This window comes from Sitophilus oryzae, unplaced genomic scaffold, assembly GCF_002938485.1.
Source record: "Sitophilus oryzae breed Bouriz unplaced genomic scaffold, Soryzae_2.0 scaffold_1498_pilon_pilon, whole genome shotgun sequence".
Lineage (NCBI taxonomy): Eukaryota > Metazoa > Arthropoda > Insecta > Coleoptera > Curculionidae > Sitophilus > Sitophilus oryzae.
This window is the reverse complement of record NW_022146167.1, coordinates 1,887,767-1,906,139: the sequence shown is the minus strand read 5'-3', so window position 1 is coordinate 1,906,139 and position 18,373 is coordinate 1,887,767. Positions and strand designations below refer to the sequence as shown.

Below are 18,373 nucleotides of genomic sequence, written 5' to 3'. Positions count from 1 at the left end.
AAAGTATTAAAACTGTTTGAATTATGCTATTAATGTTGATGTTTCCGCTACTGGTTATTTTATAAATATTGTTTATAATTTATAGATGTACTTATTATTTTAATGTAGCTTTATTAAATCATGGCGCATTGTTTCTAGTAACTGTTATTCCACTTTTGAGGTTATAATCCTTTTGGGGTATGTATATCGATGAGTGCCAGAATTAAAAATTGCCTGTCATTGGTACTTAAACTATAATTACATAAAAAATGTCTATACGTCTGTGGCAGATTCTCTTCACAAGTTATTTTAATTATTAAGCTTAATAAATAAATTTGCCTAACGGACAAAAAATGTTTAACTTTCGGAAAGTATATCTCTTCCCGTCGTCGGAAGCAAGAAAAACACAAAGAGCAAATAAAAAACTATTTAAAATATCTAAATTCAAGAACGCTTTAGTTTTTTTTAAACAGATACGGTCTATAAAAACTGTGAAGCTTTGTTAAAATTACATTACAGACAGATATTTATTTATATTAGACTGTATTAAAAAAGTTTCTTTTATTTTTCATTTAGAGGCTAACGCTTCTTTCATAATCATTTTTGCGTTGTTAAAATCTACTCTCTGCCCTGTGTTCCATGAATGCTGACAAATCTTAGATTTTCGAAAATCGCCCTTTCTTAAATATAATCTTTGTGTTCTTTAATTCGAATATTTAAGGGTCTAGATGTTTCACCAATATAAAATTTATCACATTCGCATCATATTTTGTATATTGCATTTTTTGTTTGTTGTCAGTGTTCATTGGTTTAGTAATTATTTTTTTTATAATTACTTACTGCTTGAAGTTAATAAAATCTGAACTTGCTCAGTTACTAATTTCGGAACGTACTTGAAATTTTATGAGCAATATAAACTGATTTCAGACATACCCTGAAACAGGTATTAGCTAAATAATGATGTTGTCAAGTTGAAAGTTCGTTATACGGACTAATATATTATCACTTTTACATACGAATCTGGTCATCGAAACTGCGTGTTCTGGATTTTAACGTGTAAGGCAGTGATGTAGACAGCTTAATGTCAAATCAAATGTACTAAAAAGAGATAAAAGTTGGGTTGATACATTTCTTCTATGCGGTATTGCCGGATTTTGCATCAAAATTTCAAACCACACAAGTAGGCGTTTACGAATGTTGCATCTAGGGTTGGAACTTTATTTTTCACAATTAGTTACTCATTTTACTACAGCTGAGATTATATTTAGAGCTTAGATATATTATCTTCATTTCAGTAGTATACATGAAAGTTTTTAAAATAATTAATTTTTTTCTACACACATTTTCATACACACTTAAAAATCGGCAACACTGTATTTCGCTGTTTATTTTGTCTCTCTGTCTGTCGACCGGTCATTTCTATTTATCTCTGCCGCACGCTTTAAAATACAGACCACGCATATGAATTAACTAGCGGTGTATATGAATCTGTTTATATTCTTTTCAGGTGACGAACGAACAACGCAAATACAACCCAGCGGCGCACATGTTCAGCGGCGCGATGGCCGGAGCTGTGGCCGCCGCCATCACTACGCCACTGGACGTTTGCAAGACCCTACTCAATACTCAACAGATCACCCAAGCCCAAGGCTTAGTGCAGGGCATGAAACTCATCTACAGGCTTAAGGGACCAGCGGGTTACTTTAGAGGAATGCAAGCCAGGTATTCATTGATATTGTGTAAAAGTTAGTAGTGGGAACTATCGAATGAATACTATCGAAACATTCGATAGTTGCAATTCATTCGAATAATTCGATAGCTAGTAAGAAAACATTCGTCGAAAACTATTCGAATAAAAATTATCGAATAGATGCGTCATCTGCCTTGAAATATTGTATTCTAGTAATTCGGCAGCAAAAACCATTCATTTATAAAATTCATTCATTTATCAAATTCATTTATTCGTCAGGATCGATTTTAATAAAATATAAACTGGATTTTAGTTGTCGTCCGGCGACGTAGGTTTCTTTCCTAGAAACCCGACAGCAGTCGGTGGCAATGCTATGAAAGAAGCCGGCATCTCTTTGATTTTTTGCGGAGTCTAATAAAGATAAGGACACATTATTTTTTTTATTGAGGTGCTAGTATTTACACAGAAAATACATTATGAAGGGCGCTGTTGCCATATATTCGTATTAGTTGGTATTAGCAAAGAATATTTTTCTTTAGCATTAGTTAGTTAGGGATAGTATGTCTATATGTTTTGCATTTTTTTATTAATATTCTGTTGTTACACTGCAATAATACTTTTTATTTTGGATGTAGGAAAATGATTTTTAATGTTTTTAAGCAAAGACTGGTTTAATAAATAATAATAACACTAATAATTTGTTATACAAAATTTAAAATAATTTAATAATATAAACATTTTTTTAAGTAGTATCAAAATATAAACAACAAATAGAAGTCAAAAGTATTTATATTAGATCCTATTTAAAAATAATATAGTCTCTAAATGGCAATGTTGGTTTATTAAATAATAATAATTACAGAACTAATTTGTTATATTAACAACAAATTTTAAAATCACGAAATATAAACATTTATTAATTTTCTAAGCATGCAGTGTAACGGAAGGAAAATAGAAATAAAAAATTAGAAATCAAAATTATTTATATTACTTTTTATTACTTTATATTACTATTTAAAAATAATATTTACTTTTACTGGCATTTACTCTAAAAAATAAATGAAATATTTCTTCGCAAAAAAACTACATGTAAGAGAATTAGCATAAACAAAATACAAACATTGTTAACATTTTTTTTTAATTGGCACGTGTAAAACTTCAATTTAATTTTCTCACCCCAAAATTTGAGTTTGATAACCATTTACTTAACCACATTACTTAAATATGATGATTAAGTTCAACTAATTCATATTATTAAAACATCTAAAATACAAATATGTATTTTTAAAATTAATTGTAAGTTCATCTCATCTCTCTTAAAAATTGCTACTTCTCAAAATTTCCCATTAAAAAATGTAATCTAATCTAACATAATATACCATATAAAATTAAATAATTGAAAGATCGCGATCGGGCTACGGAAAATCACACAAATTTTCGGAAAAATTTTAACCACTTCGCACACAATCGTCAATTAAAAAAAACCACTATTTTACTATTTTAAATATTTTAATAAACGCAAAAATAGCATAGTATTTACAAGGCGAAGTTATAAAAATTTGGACGAATTAATAATGCACTGACGCACACAAAAATCAAACGAATACTAAATTTCATTTATCAAAAGCATTCGATAGTCGTGGCTCGTGGCGCAACGATAACCATTTAGTCGCACGGCGAGGTTGTCACATATGCTTTAGTATACAAATGAATGAATGATTTTATTCGAATAAAACCATTCGATAGTTGAAATCATTCATTCAGTAACCATTCGATAGTCTAATTCATTCGATAGTTCCCATCGCTAGTAAAAGTGAATATTTCTGGTGCTTAAGTTTGATTTTCATGCGTCCGTTATCCGTTGATACGATGGTCTGACGGCGCTCTGATTGGTTATAGGGTTTTCGCGCCACTTTTCATTCGGAAATATTTTACTCCAGCCCTTCAACGAAGAAAGATCGTACGATAACGGACGTGTTGACACTTTTTTGACAAATTTAATGTAACCTTAATAAAAATATAATAGTACGAGAGCTAGCAACGTCGGGAAGATAGGAATTTTAAGAAAGCTAGTTCTTTAATGTATCTTTTGCTATCCTGTCCTGACCAAAGCGCAGGCCGTCTGGCTATCGGTAGACTACTGCGATTCACTACGGCGCATCACATCTGTACAGGGTATCCCATTTTCGTGTGTTTTATGGGATTTCTGGTTTATGAGTAGAGATACAATGATGCGATTTTCACATTATTTTGCTACTTTTTTATGAAACTAAATATGCTACAAATATGTTTGTCCTAGCATCCTTAGTTCTTGAAATACAGGGCGAATTTGTGATGCGCAGTAGTAAACAGATATTGAATACAGATATGATGCGCAGTAGTGAACGTAACGTCTACCGGCACCCTGTTTAGGAGAGCATAGCAAATTATATATTAAAGAAGCAGCTTTCTTAAAATTCTCTTTCGAAAACGTTGCTAGCTCTTAGACTATTAGTTATTTTTTATACAAGACGATAAAATGGTATTTTATCGTCGACCGATAAAATTAATTAATTTCGGGGGACGATAATGCAACTTTATCGTCGTGTATAAAACAATATTTTTATCCATAGCGAGTTACGTTTTAAAAAATATTCAGAAATTGTTATTTCAAGGAATTTATTACGAGTAGAAAAAATATTGTGCTGGGTTGGCGTTGGTTTCTATGTATTTTGACAAATAAATAAAGCTGTCTCTTTAGTTGCCAGTTGTGAGTCAATATTTTTTAATTCTCTTTAGTGTCGATTGCTGATTGAGTTGGAGCCAGAAATGGCTCGGAACGAAATAAGTAAATTACCAACAGATATTCAGGCTGAGGCGACCAACGCCATATCCAAACTACTTCCATTTAAATCCCCAATAACTTATGAAAAGGAATACAAAGATTTTCAAAAATGAAAGCAATTAAAAAACGTGCGAGAAGAAATAAAGTTTTTAACCTATCCTCGCTGTTAAAGTATCATTTAATCTACCCCAAAGAATATACCTAGCTAGAAAAAGAATGGACTCTGCCATACTGAAAAATGGTCCTACAGAAGTGGCGCCATCTATTGAGTAGGGCTTGTTTTAAATGGATCGAAGCGCGGGCTTTTTAAATGAGCGTATTTATTGAATTTTGCTCTAAAATAATTAAATTTGATTATTAAATCTTATTTTTTACACAAATTCAACAATACTAATAACAAGTATCGTTGTGATGTGTAAAAAATAAGATTTAACAGTATAATTTATACAATTATTAAATAAAATTAAAGCCAAACATGTGTAAATATCATTTATTATTTAAAGTTTTTATTTATAAGGCAAATATTTAAACATCGTTTATTATAATAAAACAAAACCAACGTAATACGCCCAAAGTTTTGTAAATGGAGTAAATATAAATAGGTACTTAAATGATGGCAAAAATAAAAGACTTACATTGTATTTTTAGGGCCACAAACAAAAGGAATTGTCTAATAAAAACACATATAACAAATTATAGTTTGAAAAACGTTTTGATCATGGCTGGGAAACTTAAATGGAAATGACAGTTCATTAAAAATAGTTTTTCCTCTAAGATGCAGAGGCGCAAAATATTAAAACTGTCAATATTAACAATGCAAATGTCAATATCTGACAATAATAATATTTGATTTTTAACTGTCACTCAGAGACGCTTTTGTTGTGATTTTACGGTTTGATTTCGTTTTGATTTGTCGAATTATTGTAAAATTAAATTCCTTCAGATTTTTTGCCAGTATTCTGTTTTAGACAATGTTTTTTAAAAATGGTGGGACAATTTGTGTTTTGTAATAACTCTTAATTATTTTTTATCATGGAGTTTAATTGTTGTACACCTGGTTTCCGAAGGATACAATGGTAAGTAAATTAAACATATTTACTTACAGTTATAGATTTTTTAAATTAGTACTGCTAATAAATGCTACTTCCAGAGCAGTTATTTAATTTCTTTTACGGTGCATGTAAGGAATTAAGGACGCGCGTTTTATATTAGCATGATCAGCAGATGATTACATCTGATTTAATTTGTTTTTATTATATCGGGTCCCAAACGGAAACAAACTGGGAATCTTGCCTACACCAAAATTATATATCTAGCCGTTTCCAATTCACTTCAAAGGGAGGAAAATTATGTAAAACTGCCTGCTATTTGTTGAAAACCGCCAAAGATTAAATTATAACTGTAACAACTTAATATATACTATTTCTAGTAGTTTTAATATATTTTTTAATTAATATCCGACATATAAGAACACTTTGTGTGCTTTTAATTCAGTTGATTTATCGTTTATAATATGTTCGACCTAATTAAAAGCACACAAAGTGTCCTTACATGTATGTCTAAATTTATTTTAAATTAACTAAAACAACCCCCCTTCCCCGCACCCCTCTCTTCCATTAGTATTTCTTCCTCCGTCTACCAGAGGCGCCCTTGTATAATAAAATTGAAATGTATTACAAGTTGCCTATCTATTTAATAGTATAAGTCTTTTATTTATGGTTTTGATAATCATTTTTGATGATTGGCGCTATGACAACGACAATATTTTTTGAGAATTTGACAATAGTATGACAATGGCCGTTGGAAACTATGGAAACTACAAAAAAAATCTGATTGAACGCCATCTGGCAATAACTAGTAGCAATTTCTTAACCTAAAAATTAATTGCACTACCACCTAGCGTCCGAGGCTGGAACTATTTTATTTGAAATTGCCGTGGAAACGGTGGAACCGCTTTTGCTATTTCACTTTCCGGCCCCTGATCTACCCTTGCGGTTAAAGTACTATTTTATCTACTATTTTCTTTGAATAAGAAGACTAAGGAAGGAGCATAATGCTACATGGATAGCATTATTAACTTTTCGCTAGCAAGTGACTATATTATATTATACATACCTATACGGGTGTAGTAAACAGATCATTTATGAAATTCACTTAAAACTAACTAATTATAATTATATATTTTTTCTTTTATTTAGTACTTGTCAAAAATTAGATGTCAAAGAATTTTGATACGTGAATTTGACTTAACTGCTTCAGTAGCGTATCGGATGTTTGTGGTAATAAATACTTATTATAACTTATCTATTTTTATTAGAATTATATATTTTTATAACAATTTTAATAACTACCAACGTTTATAGACAACGTAGAATAAAACAACAAATTATTGTGAGTGTACCCTACATCATATTTTTACACGTTTTGAATAAAATTAGAACGGCACTGATAAACCGGAATTTAAAGGTATAGTATACGCCTTTGAATAAGAAGACTAAGGAAGGAGCATAATGCTATCCATGTATTCATGCATGGTGGGCGGAAAAGGCACCATAAAAGCTCTCTAGGGTGGGGATCCTTGACAGTTCTGTTTGACGATTCATTTGACACATTTGAATTTGATTTGAAATTTTGTGGATTTGTCAGTCTTTACGGAGCTTATTTTATGTTATTTATTATTTATTCTACTATTGATAGTTGTATAAAGGTAGTAAATCTAGATGGAAATTGAGGCAGAACTTAAATTAACAGTGACACTATCGCGATTTATCGAAAAAGACTCTAAAATAGTTGGTTGTGTAGCGTGCGGTAGATCTCGGCAAAAATTGAGTGAAATAATGGAACAACTTTTCGCTAGTAAGTGACTATATAATATACATACGTGTAGTAAACCGATCATTTATGAAATTCACTTAAATTAACTAAATTATATATTTTTCTTGCATTTTAGCTTTTATTTATTACTTGTCAAAGATTATATGTCAAAGAATTTAGATACGTTAATTTGACTTACCTGCTTCAGTAGCGTATCGGATGTTTGTGTTAATAAATTAATACTTATTATAACTTATCTATTTTTATTAGAATTATATATTTTTATAACAATTTTAATAACTACTAATATTTATTCACAACGTAAAATAAAACAACAAATTATTGAGTCTACCCCACGTCTACCCTACATCATAGTTTTACATTTTTTAAATAAAATTAGAACGACACTGATAAACCGGAATTTAAGTCGGCCATATTTGAGGCCCATCGCGGTGTACCTAAGATTTTTGATATGCTCCTTCCTTAGTCTTCTTATTCAAAGACTATTTTTGATAGATATAAGGCAATTTTAACAGTTGCTATGGAAAAAAAGTAAAAAAGCGAACTCGTTATGGAAATGAAAACATAAAATGACACCTGTCACAAGCAAATCGTGTATCCGATAAACGGAGGTATGAAAATGCAATAAATTTAAAAACTGCGTAATTTTATATCCAATCGAAGTCTTTAAATTCAACCAATAAAATTAAAATCGTATCGTCGGATAACGGATGCATGAAAATCAAGCTTTAGACAGAGATAAAGTTACAGTTGGTGGTACACAGCAATATAAAACACTAACACACCACAATACACCAAAACACTTTTACTTTTACACTGGACGACTCAAAAGTCTATAATCATCTGCTGATGATGATGCTAACATGGTTAGCGAAACGCGCGTCCAGTGTAAAAGTAAAAGTGTTTTGGTGTATTATGGCGATTTAGAGATAAAGTCTTGTATTATAGATTTTAACCTTTTTTGCAGGATAATGTACCAAATGCCGTCGACGGCCATCTGCTGGTCCACGTACGAATTCTTCAAATATATCCTCGGTACCACGCAGGAAATTCGGATAATGGGCCCAACCACCACCGTTTTAGCTGAGGAAACCAGCCACAAGACGATAGAGAAACCTGAAGGATATTTGGAGAAAAACACGTACAAAACGCGAGATACCAGCGTGCCTAGGGAATTGCCATCGTTATCAGGTTAGTATGGTACTATAAAGTTGTAGAGCGTGCAATTTTACATAATAATAATAATAGCTCCCGTATATAGCGTTTAACGCCTTGGGAGTAGCAAGGTACAGCTTGCTATACTAGAGCCGTTCGGTATACAAGGAAGGTAATGTGGCTAGCACTACGCTTCAACCGCCTATTATTACCTCAGGATTGTGAATCCCAAGTACTCAATAGTCGGCTGATGAAATGCCGGGTGTAGGATTGATGAAATGCCGGGTGTAGGTAGACCCACCACCTTGAGATTGGTAGACGAGAGCCTGTACCTCTACGCCACTGGGCACTTTTCTTATCCAATTTTACATAAAAATCTAAATTAACCGAGATAAGGTGGCTAGAAGCTAGGGGACAGTTTTTATTGAAACATTTGTTTCAAAGTCCTTACCGTTTCTCCAAAAAAGGGAATGTGGGTATTTTTCGCCACTGCAAGAAAATCTACAAAATAAAATAGTTATTTTTTGTAAACACTGTTAATCCAACGGAGACTAATTGTCAGGAGTTAGGTTTACTGATTTAGATTTGCCTAACTTACAAAAAAATGCTTAACGTTTCGGAAAGTTTATCTCTTTCCGTCGTCGGAAGCTAAAAAAATACAAAGAATAAAGAAAAAAACTATTTAAAATATTTAAATGCAACTATTCGAGAACACTTTAGTTTTTTTTAAAACAAATACGTCTATAAAAACCGTTGACGTTCTGTTAAAATGACATTATATCAAGTTAAACTTCAAAATTAACAATTACTATCTGATAACAATTACTTAATAAGGTAAAACCAAAAAGCTTCAAACTTTCTGTATGATTATTTTTAATTTGTTTTTAATTTTTACGTATGTTATGTTTATTTATGTTATGTTCTTTAAAAATCAAAGAAGCGATTGCTATGCAGTACGTCTGTCCGTTCTGTAGCTACGGGATATCCGTGAGAGGGGAAACGATATTCTCTCGATGTTTTTCGTAAAAAATTAGACGACGCGTCCCATCAATAAAAATTCGACAAATTTGCAAGTAGCTAATAAAATGAGTGGGCGGAGCAATTTGCGGTGACGTACTCGTCAAGTCGACGTATAAAATAAATTGCTGTTTATTAAATGTTTTTTGTCCGCATTCCTTTCATAGACACAGATCCAGCAGACGTACTGTACATTACTAACATCTACAGATGCATGAGCAATACATTTATTTTTATTAGATTGTATCAAAGAAGCCTCTTTTATTTTTCTTTTAGAGGCTATCGCTTCTTTCATTGTAATTTTGGCGTTATTAAAATCTATTCTGTGCCCTGTGTCCTGTGTTCCATGAATGCTGACAAATCTTAGATTTGTGAAAGTCGCCATTTCTTAAATAATCTTTATGTTCTTTAATTCGGACATTTAAGGGTCTAGATGTTTCAGCAATATAAAATTTATCGCCATTCAATATTAATTATAATTTTTCTCTGAAATTTGGAAAAAGCACTTTATTTATATTTTTCACCCCTTCGCTTCGAGGGGTGAATTTAAAAAAATCTTAATTGAAATTTATAATTTTCCAAATAAATTGAATAAAAATCTATAATATATAAATCTCTACGTCCTGATTCATTCATCACTGATTCATCAACGCCCAGACCAAACCCTTGACCCTAGAAAGCTGAAATTTTGCACAGGGGTTCCTTTTATGATGTTTATGTGAGATAAGGAAGGATTTTTTAAAATTCATTCCCTAAGGGGGTAAAAAGGAGGGTGGAATATTACAATATTTTTTATTTAAAAAACGGTTAAAAAAAGTTTAAACGCTTAAACACGTATATTTATTTTCTTTTTTTTTACATATTTTAAGATTTTTTAAAAATGTTTTTTTTTGTTTTTGTTTCGAAAGATCTGGTCATTGATTAATCACGATCCTGCTTAAAGCCCTTGATTTTTGGAAAACGGATTGACTTTAGGGTGTAGAGGTTCGATAAGAAGGGATTTTTCGAAACTCGAATTCTAAGGGGGTGAAACCACCCCTCGAATATTAGAATATTTTTCATTTAAAAACCGGTGAGTTTTTCGGAAAAATTCTTAAACACGTATATTTTATTTTGTTGTTTTACATATTTTAATATTTTTTAAAAATTTATACAGGGTGTTTCATAAAATATGACCCTTGAGTAATCACGATTCTGCTTAAACTGCTTGACGTTTAAAGCTGATTTTTGGTAAACGGATTGAGTATGGGGTGTAGAGGTTCGATAAGGAGGGGTTTCTCGAATCTCAAATTCAAAGAGGGTGAAAACGCGAAAAAAAAAATTATGGTTTGGGTAAAACGCTTGGACACGCATAATTTATTTTGTTTTTTTACATATTTTAAAATTTTTTAAAAAATCATACAGGTTGTTTCAAAAAGTTGGGTAATTGATTAACCACGATTCTGCTTAAACTGCTCGACGTAAAAAGCTTATTTTTGGCAAACGAATTTTTTGAAAGTCAAATCCCAACGAGATGAAACTACCCCTCAAATATTACCAAGTTATATAATACTATCGCCATATTGTTTTTTCTCATGCTGACATAAATGTGAGAAAATTTTATCCAGTTTGTATGTTAATGGAAATTCTTGCTTTGCTTTATCATCAACATTACAAATGTTTAATTCGACGCGAACGAAGTCGCGGGTACACGCTAGTGTTAAATATATATGAATTTTTCGGCAACTTATAATTTTTTTTTAAATTTCTGCTATCATCCTCTAGCTTCTAGCCACCCTATCTCGGTTAATTTTGATCTGAACAAAAAAATTATAGAGATCATTTCTATGTCAAATTTGACGCTCCACAACTTTTATTTGAACTTTTTTTCCTAGTTCTTACCGTTTCTCCGAAAATTTACCAAATCTTCATATTTAAAGGCCTATTTTTTTAGACTACTAAGTGTTTTTTTTTTCAGGTGCCGGACTCTATGGTTCGATATCCTTTAACACGATGCAAAAATCGGAATATAGACAGAAAGACTCAATTTTAGATATAGTTCACACATAGTTGTAAATACTCCTCTTTGTAAAAAACATCTGTAAGTATTATTTCACCAGTCGATTAAAAAAAGACATTCATATGACTTAAAACCCCCCAAAAATGTCCGGCTTTGATTTATTTTGAATAAGCTTTGTTTATATTTTGCTTAGAATGAATACAAATTTACTTGACTATATCATAGATATACAGGAAAGAAAAAAAATCAAGAAAAAAAATATATTTTTTTTTCACTGGGTATTTCAGGATTTCTGTTTAAATGAAATATTGATATGATCGAAAAAAAACGATAGTAGGGGTGTCTTGAAAATGAAGTTTGCGGTCATTTTACACGTAGAATTATTTGGAAATGTCATAGATCGTCATTTCTAAGGCATCTTGACGTCGTTTTTTTTTCGACCAATTGGTGTAATTATTTGTTTACAAACTTTTAAAAATAAGTTTACAAATTTAAAATAAAATAAATTGTTTGTTAGTATGTGTGTTTTGACAATACATTTTGATTAATATAATTAAAAAAAAATATTATTTTGTAAATTATTGAAAAAATTGGTTGTAATTTTCTGAAAAGTACAGGGTGGATCAAATTCGACGCTTTTAAATGGAAACACCCTTTCCTATAGGAGATAGGCAAAAACTAATATCTGTGTCTGGAGCTCAATTTTTGTCAAAAACATGATGGTGAAAACCGCATATCGATATCTGTTACCGTTTCGGAGTTACGGAGTGTTTTTCAAAAATATGCATTTTTAACAAATCGCTGTAACTTTTTTGCTATGGAAAATTTTGTATTTTTATGATAACATTTCCAAAGCACTTTTTTACGTAGAATTTAATGGTTTAAGTATAATTTTTTTAAAATTAATAATTTAAGAATTATCAACAGAAAATTTGATTTTTTATATAGGACACCCTGTATATTTTTAATTTATTCAAAAGAATTTAAAATTAGCTTTCCAAAAATATAACACACTTGATATTTTGCTCGATTCCTCTTCGATATTGAGTATATAAAAATTCGCCCGCTTTAAATAAGTAGGCTTTGAACGCCACCGGCTGTAATGCAAAAAAATTCTAGCTGTGAGCATCAATTAAAACGAAAATAATATTTGCTATGAGAGATGCAGAGTTTTATAACAATTTAAAATATATTTAACCAACATCAACACATTTAAACTATATTTAATAATAATAAAAATAAATAGCAAACCAAGACAAGATTTTGCTACAGGCGTTCGACATATGCAAAAAAATTTCTTCTGTTATGGGCAGACGGGGCAGTTTTTGAACATTTCTCGCGGAATTCATTAACTCAATAGGGGTGAAAGATACCCTGCCATAACTGCTAAGCATTTCTAATTCTTGTCTAGATTATACGGAAGAATAAGGAACCTTTATTCTTCCGCAAATATATCCATAGGATTAGATCCATGAGCACTAAGTCAGGCGGACTCGATGGCCAACGGCTGGGATCTTGGTTAGCTATTCAGTTATTCTTGAAATTGGCTGCAAAAATTTGCTGATAACTTCAGCTTCCAGTGGCGGTGCGTCGTCTTGCTGGAAAAATATGTTTTCGAGTTCCACTAAGGGCATATCATCAATAAGGGGCCCAAAGCCTACTAGTTAAAGTAGCGAACTTTTAAAAATTCTGTATTTCGAAGGGGATTATAACAAAATATCAAGTGTGCTATATTTTTGTAGAGGTAACTTTAAATTATTTTTAGTTAATTAAAAATATAGAAAGTGTCCCAAATAAAAAATCAATTTTTCTGTTCATAACTCTTAAATTATTAATTTTAAAAAAATTATACTCACCATTAAATTCTACGTAAAAAGGTGCTTTGGAAATGTTTTCATAGAAATATAAAATTTTCCATAGTAAAAAAGTTACAGCGATTTGTTAAAAATGCACATTTTTGAAAAACACCCCGTAACTCCGAAACGGTAACAGATATTGATGTGCGGTTTTCACCATCATGTTTTTGATGAAAAATGAGCTCCAGACACCGATATTAGTTTTCGTCTATCTCCTATAGAAAAGGGTGTTTCCATTTAAAAGCGTCGAATTTGACCCACCCTGTTCATAATGTTAAATTTCATGAGCTCAAATAATTTAGATTAGATTAATATTGAAGTGTTTTTATCATATATTATAATGCATACCACAAAAATTTAATTGGTATGTTATTATTTGATAGCATTTTGATCGAATATTTCCAAAATCTTCAAGGGTTTATTTAGGACTTTGATTTTTTTTACAGGATATTGCACAATATAAATTTGAGACATATTTTCATATTATTGTTCTGGTTATAATATTTTCTTTGATTGAAACAGAAGCTTTATAACTTTCTAAACTATTTTCGATCACTGTGTATATTGTAAATAAATTCAGGAATTTTCCAAAATTTAGATTGTACAAATTAATCTTTGATTTATTTGACATAAAGAGCATTTTTAAAATGTGGCAATATTTCGAAAAGACAATAAAATTATTATTTGTACAATTACGTAATTTTAAAATTTACTTAAAATTGAATTATCATTATTTTATCTGTCACAGGATCTTATCATTTATTCAAAACATACAGGGTGTTTGATTTTGATTCCAGATTTACCAGCAAAAAATGCGTAGATTTTCACAAAAATTTTTTTGAAAATCTTTTATTTTTCTAATATATTTTTTATGGCATTGGATGAAGAATTATTATTAAAAGTTGTTCTTTGCTTTTTCGTTTGATCTGGGTAAAAAAGGAAAAATATATAGAAAATAACCTTTCAGTTATGATTTACTATTAAAATTTGACGGTTAAATTCAATTTTGTTATTGCCAGAGTTACATTTATAATTCCATACGATGGAATAAAAAACGGCGTCAGAGTTGACTTAGAAATGAAGATAGCTGTCATTTTTTTTGTAAAACTATACAGGGTCCGGCAATAGTGCGTCGGGCATCCTAGAATAAAAAACTTGGGAATTTTAAGTGCAAACCTGAAGTATATACGAGGATGTATTTCAGGAAAATATTTTAACTTTTGTAGGACGGCTGTGGATCGGGATGATTTTTTTTAAGCGGACATCCTGTATATTATTGCATTTTTGCCACTCTATAAAAGTTAAAATATTTTCCTGAAATACACCCTATTACATACATTTGCAAGTTTTATTCTAGGATGCCCGACGCACTATTACCGGAACCCTCTATAGTGAATGTTCGTCATTTCTAAGTCAATTTGACGCCGTTTTTTTTTCGATCATACTGTCTGCACTTATCAGTTTATTTTTTACAGTATTATATATCAAAAAGGTCCGTCTTAAAGAGGATTTTGTTTTTTGGTATAAAAATCCCCAAAGAAATGTTTGATAGTATATTTATATATTTTTGGAACATTTCCATGATAAAGCTATCTTTTTTTTTCACTCAAATAGGTGTAATCTATATGTAGTGTTTACAATGAGTAACAATACCCCAAATTTGGAATTTTTATTTTTTCAATTATTCCAGAAATATTTAATGCTTTTATCTTCTATTTCATTATCTTATCATTGCCTTTATCTCTACTGCACTTCCTCTGCTTTTTTGGCAATCAGTCATTTCAATGTCATTTAAAAATTTAAATTTAGCCCCTCATAATCCTCCGAAAACCCTTATCTTTATTATTCAATTAATCTATTTGGTTATATGCTCATTTTTTACACATTAACACGTCTTATTCATATTAAAAAATATAACTACCATTTCTGATTGCTTCAACATATATGCATATTGCTTGATAATGAAAACGATGTCATAGAAAGCATAGAAATAATGCAATATTTCGATTGGGGCGTGTTTTTAAAGCTGTTGACAGTGACAGCTGGTTGTAAGTAATTTGAGATTCTTGCTAAATGTCAAAACTACAATATAGTAAATATAAATAGTTCTAAATTGCCTGTTTTTGGTTTGAAAACAATTTTTTTTCAAATACAGTCTATCCCTCGAAAGGATACATGACAGTGACATTTGTGTCTGACTAGTTGGACAGACTATGATCTGATTCTGTCAGTCAGTGAAGAATTTCAATGAAATATACATAGTAAAGCTGTAACTGAAGTGTCATTTCTACGCTTACTGTGACGTCGATTTTAATCGATCATATTTATTATTTGTGGGATTAAAATAAGTAATAATCTGTGGTATCATAATCGGGTAGAACGAATAAAAATGGATTAAATAGGGATTATTTCTATTCCGATTATAATCAATGAATGGTTTTGGAATAGGGATTAATGTTATTTGAGTTTAATCTCCAGTTGAATTACAGATTTTGCATAATAGGTACCTAAAATTGACTTAACTGTGCATCTACGTCAAGTGAATCCCTAAAATTAATCCCCATTTCTTGATAAAACAACTAATTTAAATGTTGTCATTTTTTTATTAATTCAAAATGATTCGTTATACATTAAATAAAAATAATTTAATTTGTTATAATTTATTTTATTGAAATTATTTTGTGTAGAAATAGAATCTTAACCATAAAAAATAAAAACGGAGGTAAAAATAATAGTAATAATAGTACATATACTTCATAAAATCATTAAATAATTGTGAAAATAGTAGGGATCGGCAACCTCGCATTTCTTTGTATTTCTATTTCGCAACTGGTTATACTATTGTAGAACTATCTTTATCTTACATGTCAAAATACGTACTACAGATTTAGAATGACTAGGGTTTGTGGTTTCTGGATATTTTTTATTTCTCGAGACACGAGATATCGTGACCAGAATTTCAAAATTTCTCCAGTATTTCCAGAAACTTTGAAATTTTTAATAAAACACGATATATTTTTTTAATTTTTGCTTACTACAAATTAGACTGATAGATGAGATCAATAATTGAATGAAATTGCAAATTTTTAGTTACCATAAATTGCATATATATTAATTAACAAATCAAAACAATAAATTAAACAAAAACTACACCCAGATGGTCTATACAGGGTGCCCCAGAAATAAGTGCAAATATTTTAACTGGTATTATATTTCGGCCCTAGAAACGCGCCTATGAGGTTTTTTTGCGAGACAAAAATGATGAAAATTTTATATTTTTCTTGACATTTTCCGGGAAATTTTAAAAAACTTTTTAGTGCCACTTGTTTATTGATTTTTTACTGTTTATTCACCTCAGGCGTCGAATAAGTTGAAAACCCTCCTGAAAAATCCTTAATAGCCGGTTATCGCCAGCGGTTCTCAAAATGTTGCCATTATTTTTTTTAAATTTTTAATCTTAAATAACTCGCTTATTTTCAATTTATTTTAAAAATGGTACAGAGAAAATATGTTTCTTTTGACCAGATCTAACACACATTAAAATAAAAGAGTAGGGTAGTGAACCCCCCCCCCCAGTAGAACCTTGAATTAAACAAAAAATAATCAGTAAAATTACTAGTCACATTATTATATTTTAAATAATTACAAAATCTTTTTTTAACAAAACAAACATTTTGCTGCCAACTTACAAAAATGCCTTTGACTTTTTTAAAGTATTTCGTTAATAACATCACAGTCTTATTCGTCGATTAAGCGAATCATATTAATTTTCAACACTATTTTTCTAATTTGAGCATAGTATGCCAACTAAATCAGTAATCTGCAAAATCATCCACAAAGAAATATAATTTTATGTTATCTTAAACATATAAAATACACGAAATATTGTGGAAATGTTTGAAAAATTTATATTTTTGCAAATACCATAGAAAAAATAATATCTCATTTAATACGGACCTTGCATAAATTTGTTATATTGTTTTCATACAAATTACGTAATAAAACGCATCAAACATTATATTTGTCTTGTGTCTATTCAACATGTACCGTAAAATCGAAAAAAAAACAGCGTCACAGTGACCTTTGAAATGACCATCAACGATAATTTCTGTCACGCCGTTCTCTATATCTTCTATTTAAAACTTTTCTGAATAAATTGCCATAATAATGATTGACGTGTCTTCGATTCCATAGAGATTATCATCGAATATATTTTCAAAGACCATTGTAACGCTTTTTTTTCTCGATCACAAGCTTTATTAAAATACTCGCTCTTTAAAATCGGGACACACACTGTCAATTCGAACCCTCACGCCAATCTACAGGGTGACCCAACAAAAATGAAGACTTCTAATATATGATTTTTGTTTTTGTTTTAGCCACCTTGACGAGAAATTTAAAACACGTCGAATTATTTGGACGTTCCAGAGGACATACGGTATAATAAACCACGAATTGTCGTTTAATTGGCTCACCCTGTAGGAGGGCCCGAGTTCTAGCGTTCGCCATTTTTGGCCTGGACGCGCTGTGCTGCATAGACCGTTTTTTGGTTTTGAAGAATTTTTCTTTTTTGGTCTTTCAAGAAAAAATAGTTAAAATATTATGCTTTAAGTAGCTGGATTGAACTGTATAATAGTAAAGTATATTTTTGTGTGGTTTATTTAAAAAAATAGCGTTGTCAGTCTTGTAAAAGGACTAAAAACTGTTATTTTTCTCTAACAATTGCTGTGTGTTAAGTACCTAGTGCCACAGTTATGTTTGGTTTGCTTGCCATTTTTGATAAATTGTGGTTGTATAACTTTCTTAAAAAATATGTTTTTTTGGGGAAGTTTTTTTGTACAGGGTGTTCCACTAAGAATAGCTCTCGGCTGTATCTCGGAAAGTATTAGCCGTAGGGCCTACGGAAAAAAATATTTGTAAGTAAAGAGGCAATGAGAAATTGCTGGAAATTATTTTGAAGTTTGTAAAACGGCCGCTAGAGGGCGCAACTGCTATGGAAAATAAGAAAATAGAATTTT

At 30.6% G+C, this 18,373-nt stretch overlaps 1 protein-coding gene across 1 annotated transcript in view; it reads left to right on the top strand.

The window, feature by feature from the left end:
- Positions 1 to 18,025, top strand: part of LOC115877718 (mitoferrin-1) — a 51,516-nt gene extending 33,491 nt beyond the window's left edge. Inside the window, exons 5-8 of the mRNA XM_030893998.1 lie at positions 1,487 to 1,701; positions 8,296 to 8,519; positions 11,458 to 11,580; positions 17,735 to 18,025. Coding sequence (XP_030749858.1) covers positions 1,487 to 1,701; positions 8,296 to 8,519; positions 11,458 to 11,549 — 531 coding nt within the window. The 3' untranslated portion in view covers positions 11,550 to 11,580; positions 17,735 to 18,025. The remainder of the gene's footprint in view (positions 1 to 1,486; positions 1,702 to 8,295; positions 8,520 to 11,457; positions 11,581 to 17,734) is intronic.
- Positions 18,026 to 18,373: the final 348 nt, after the last annotated feature.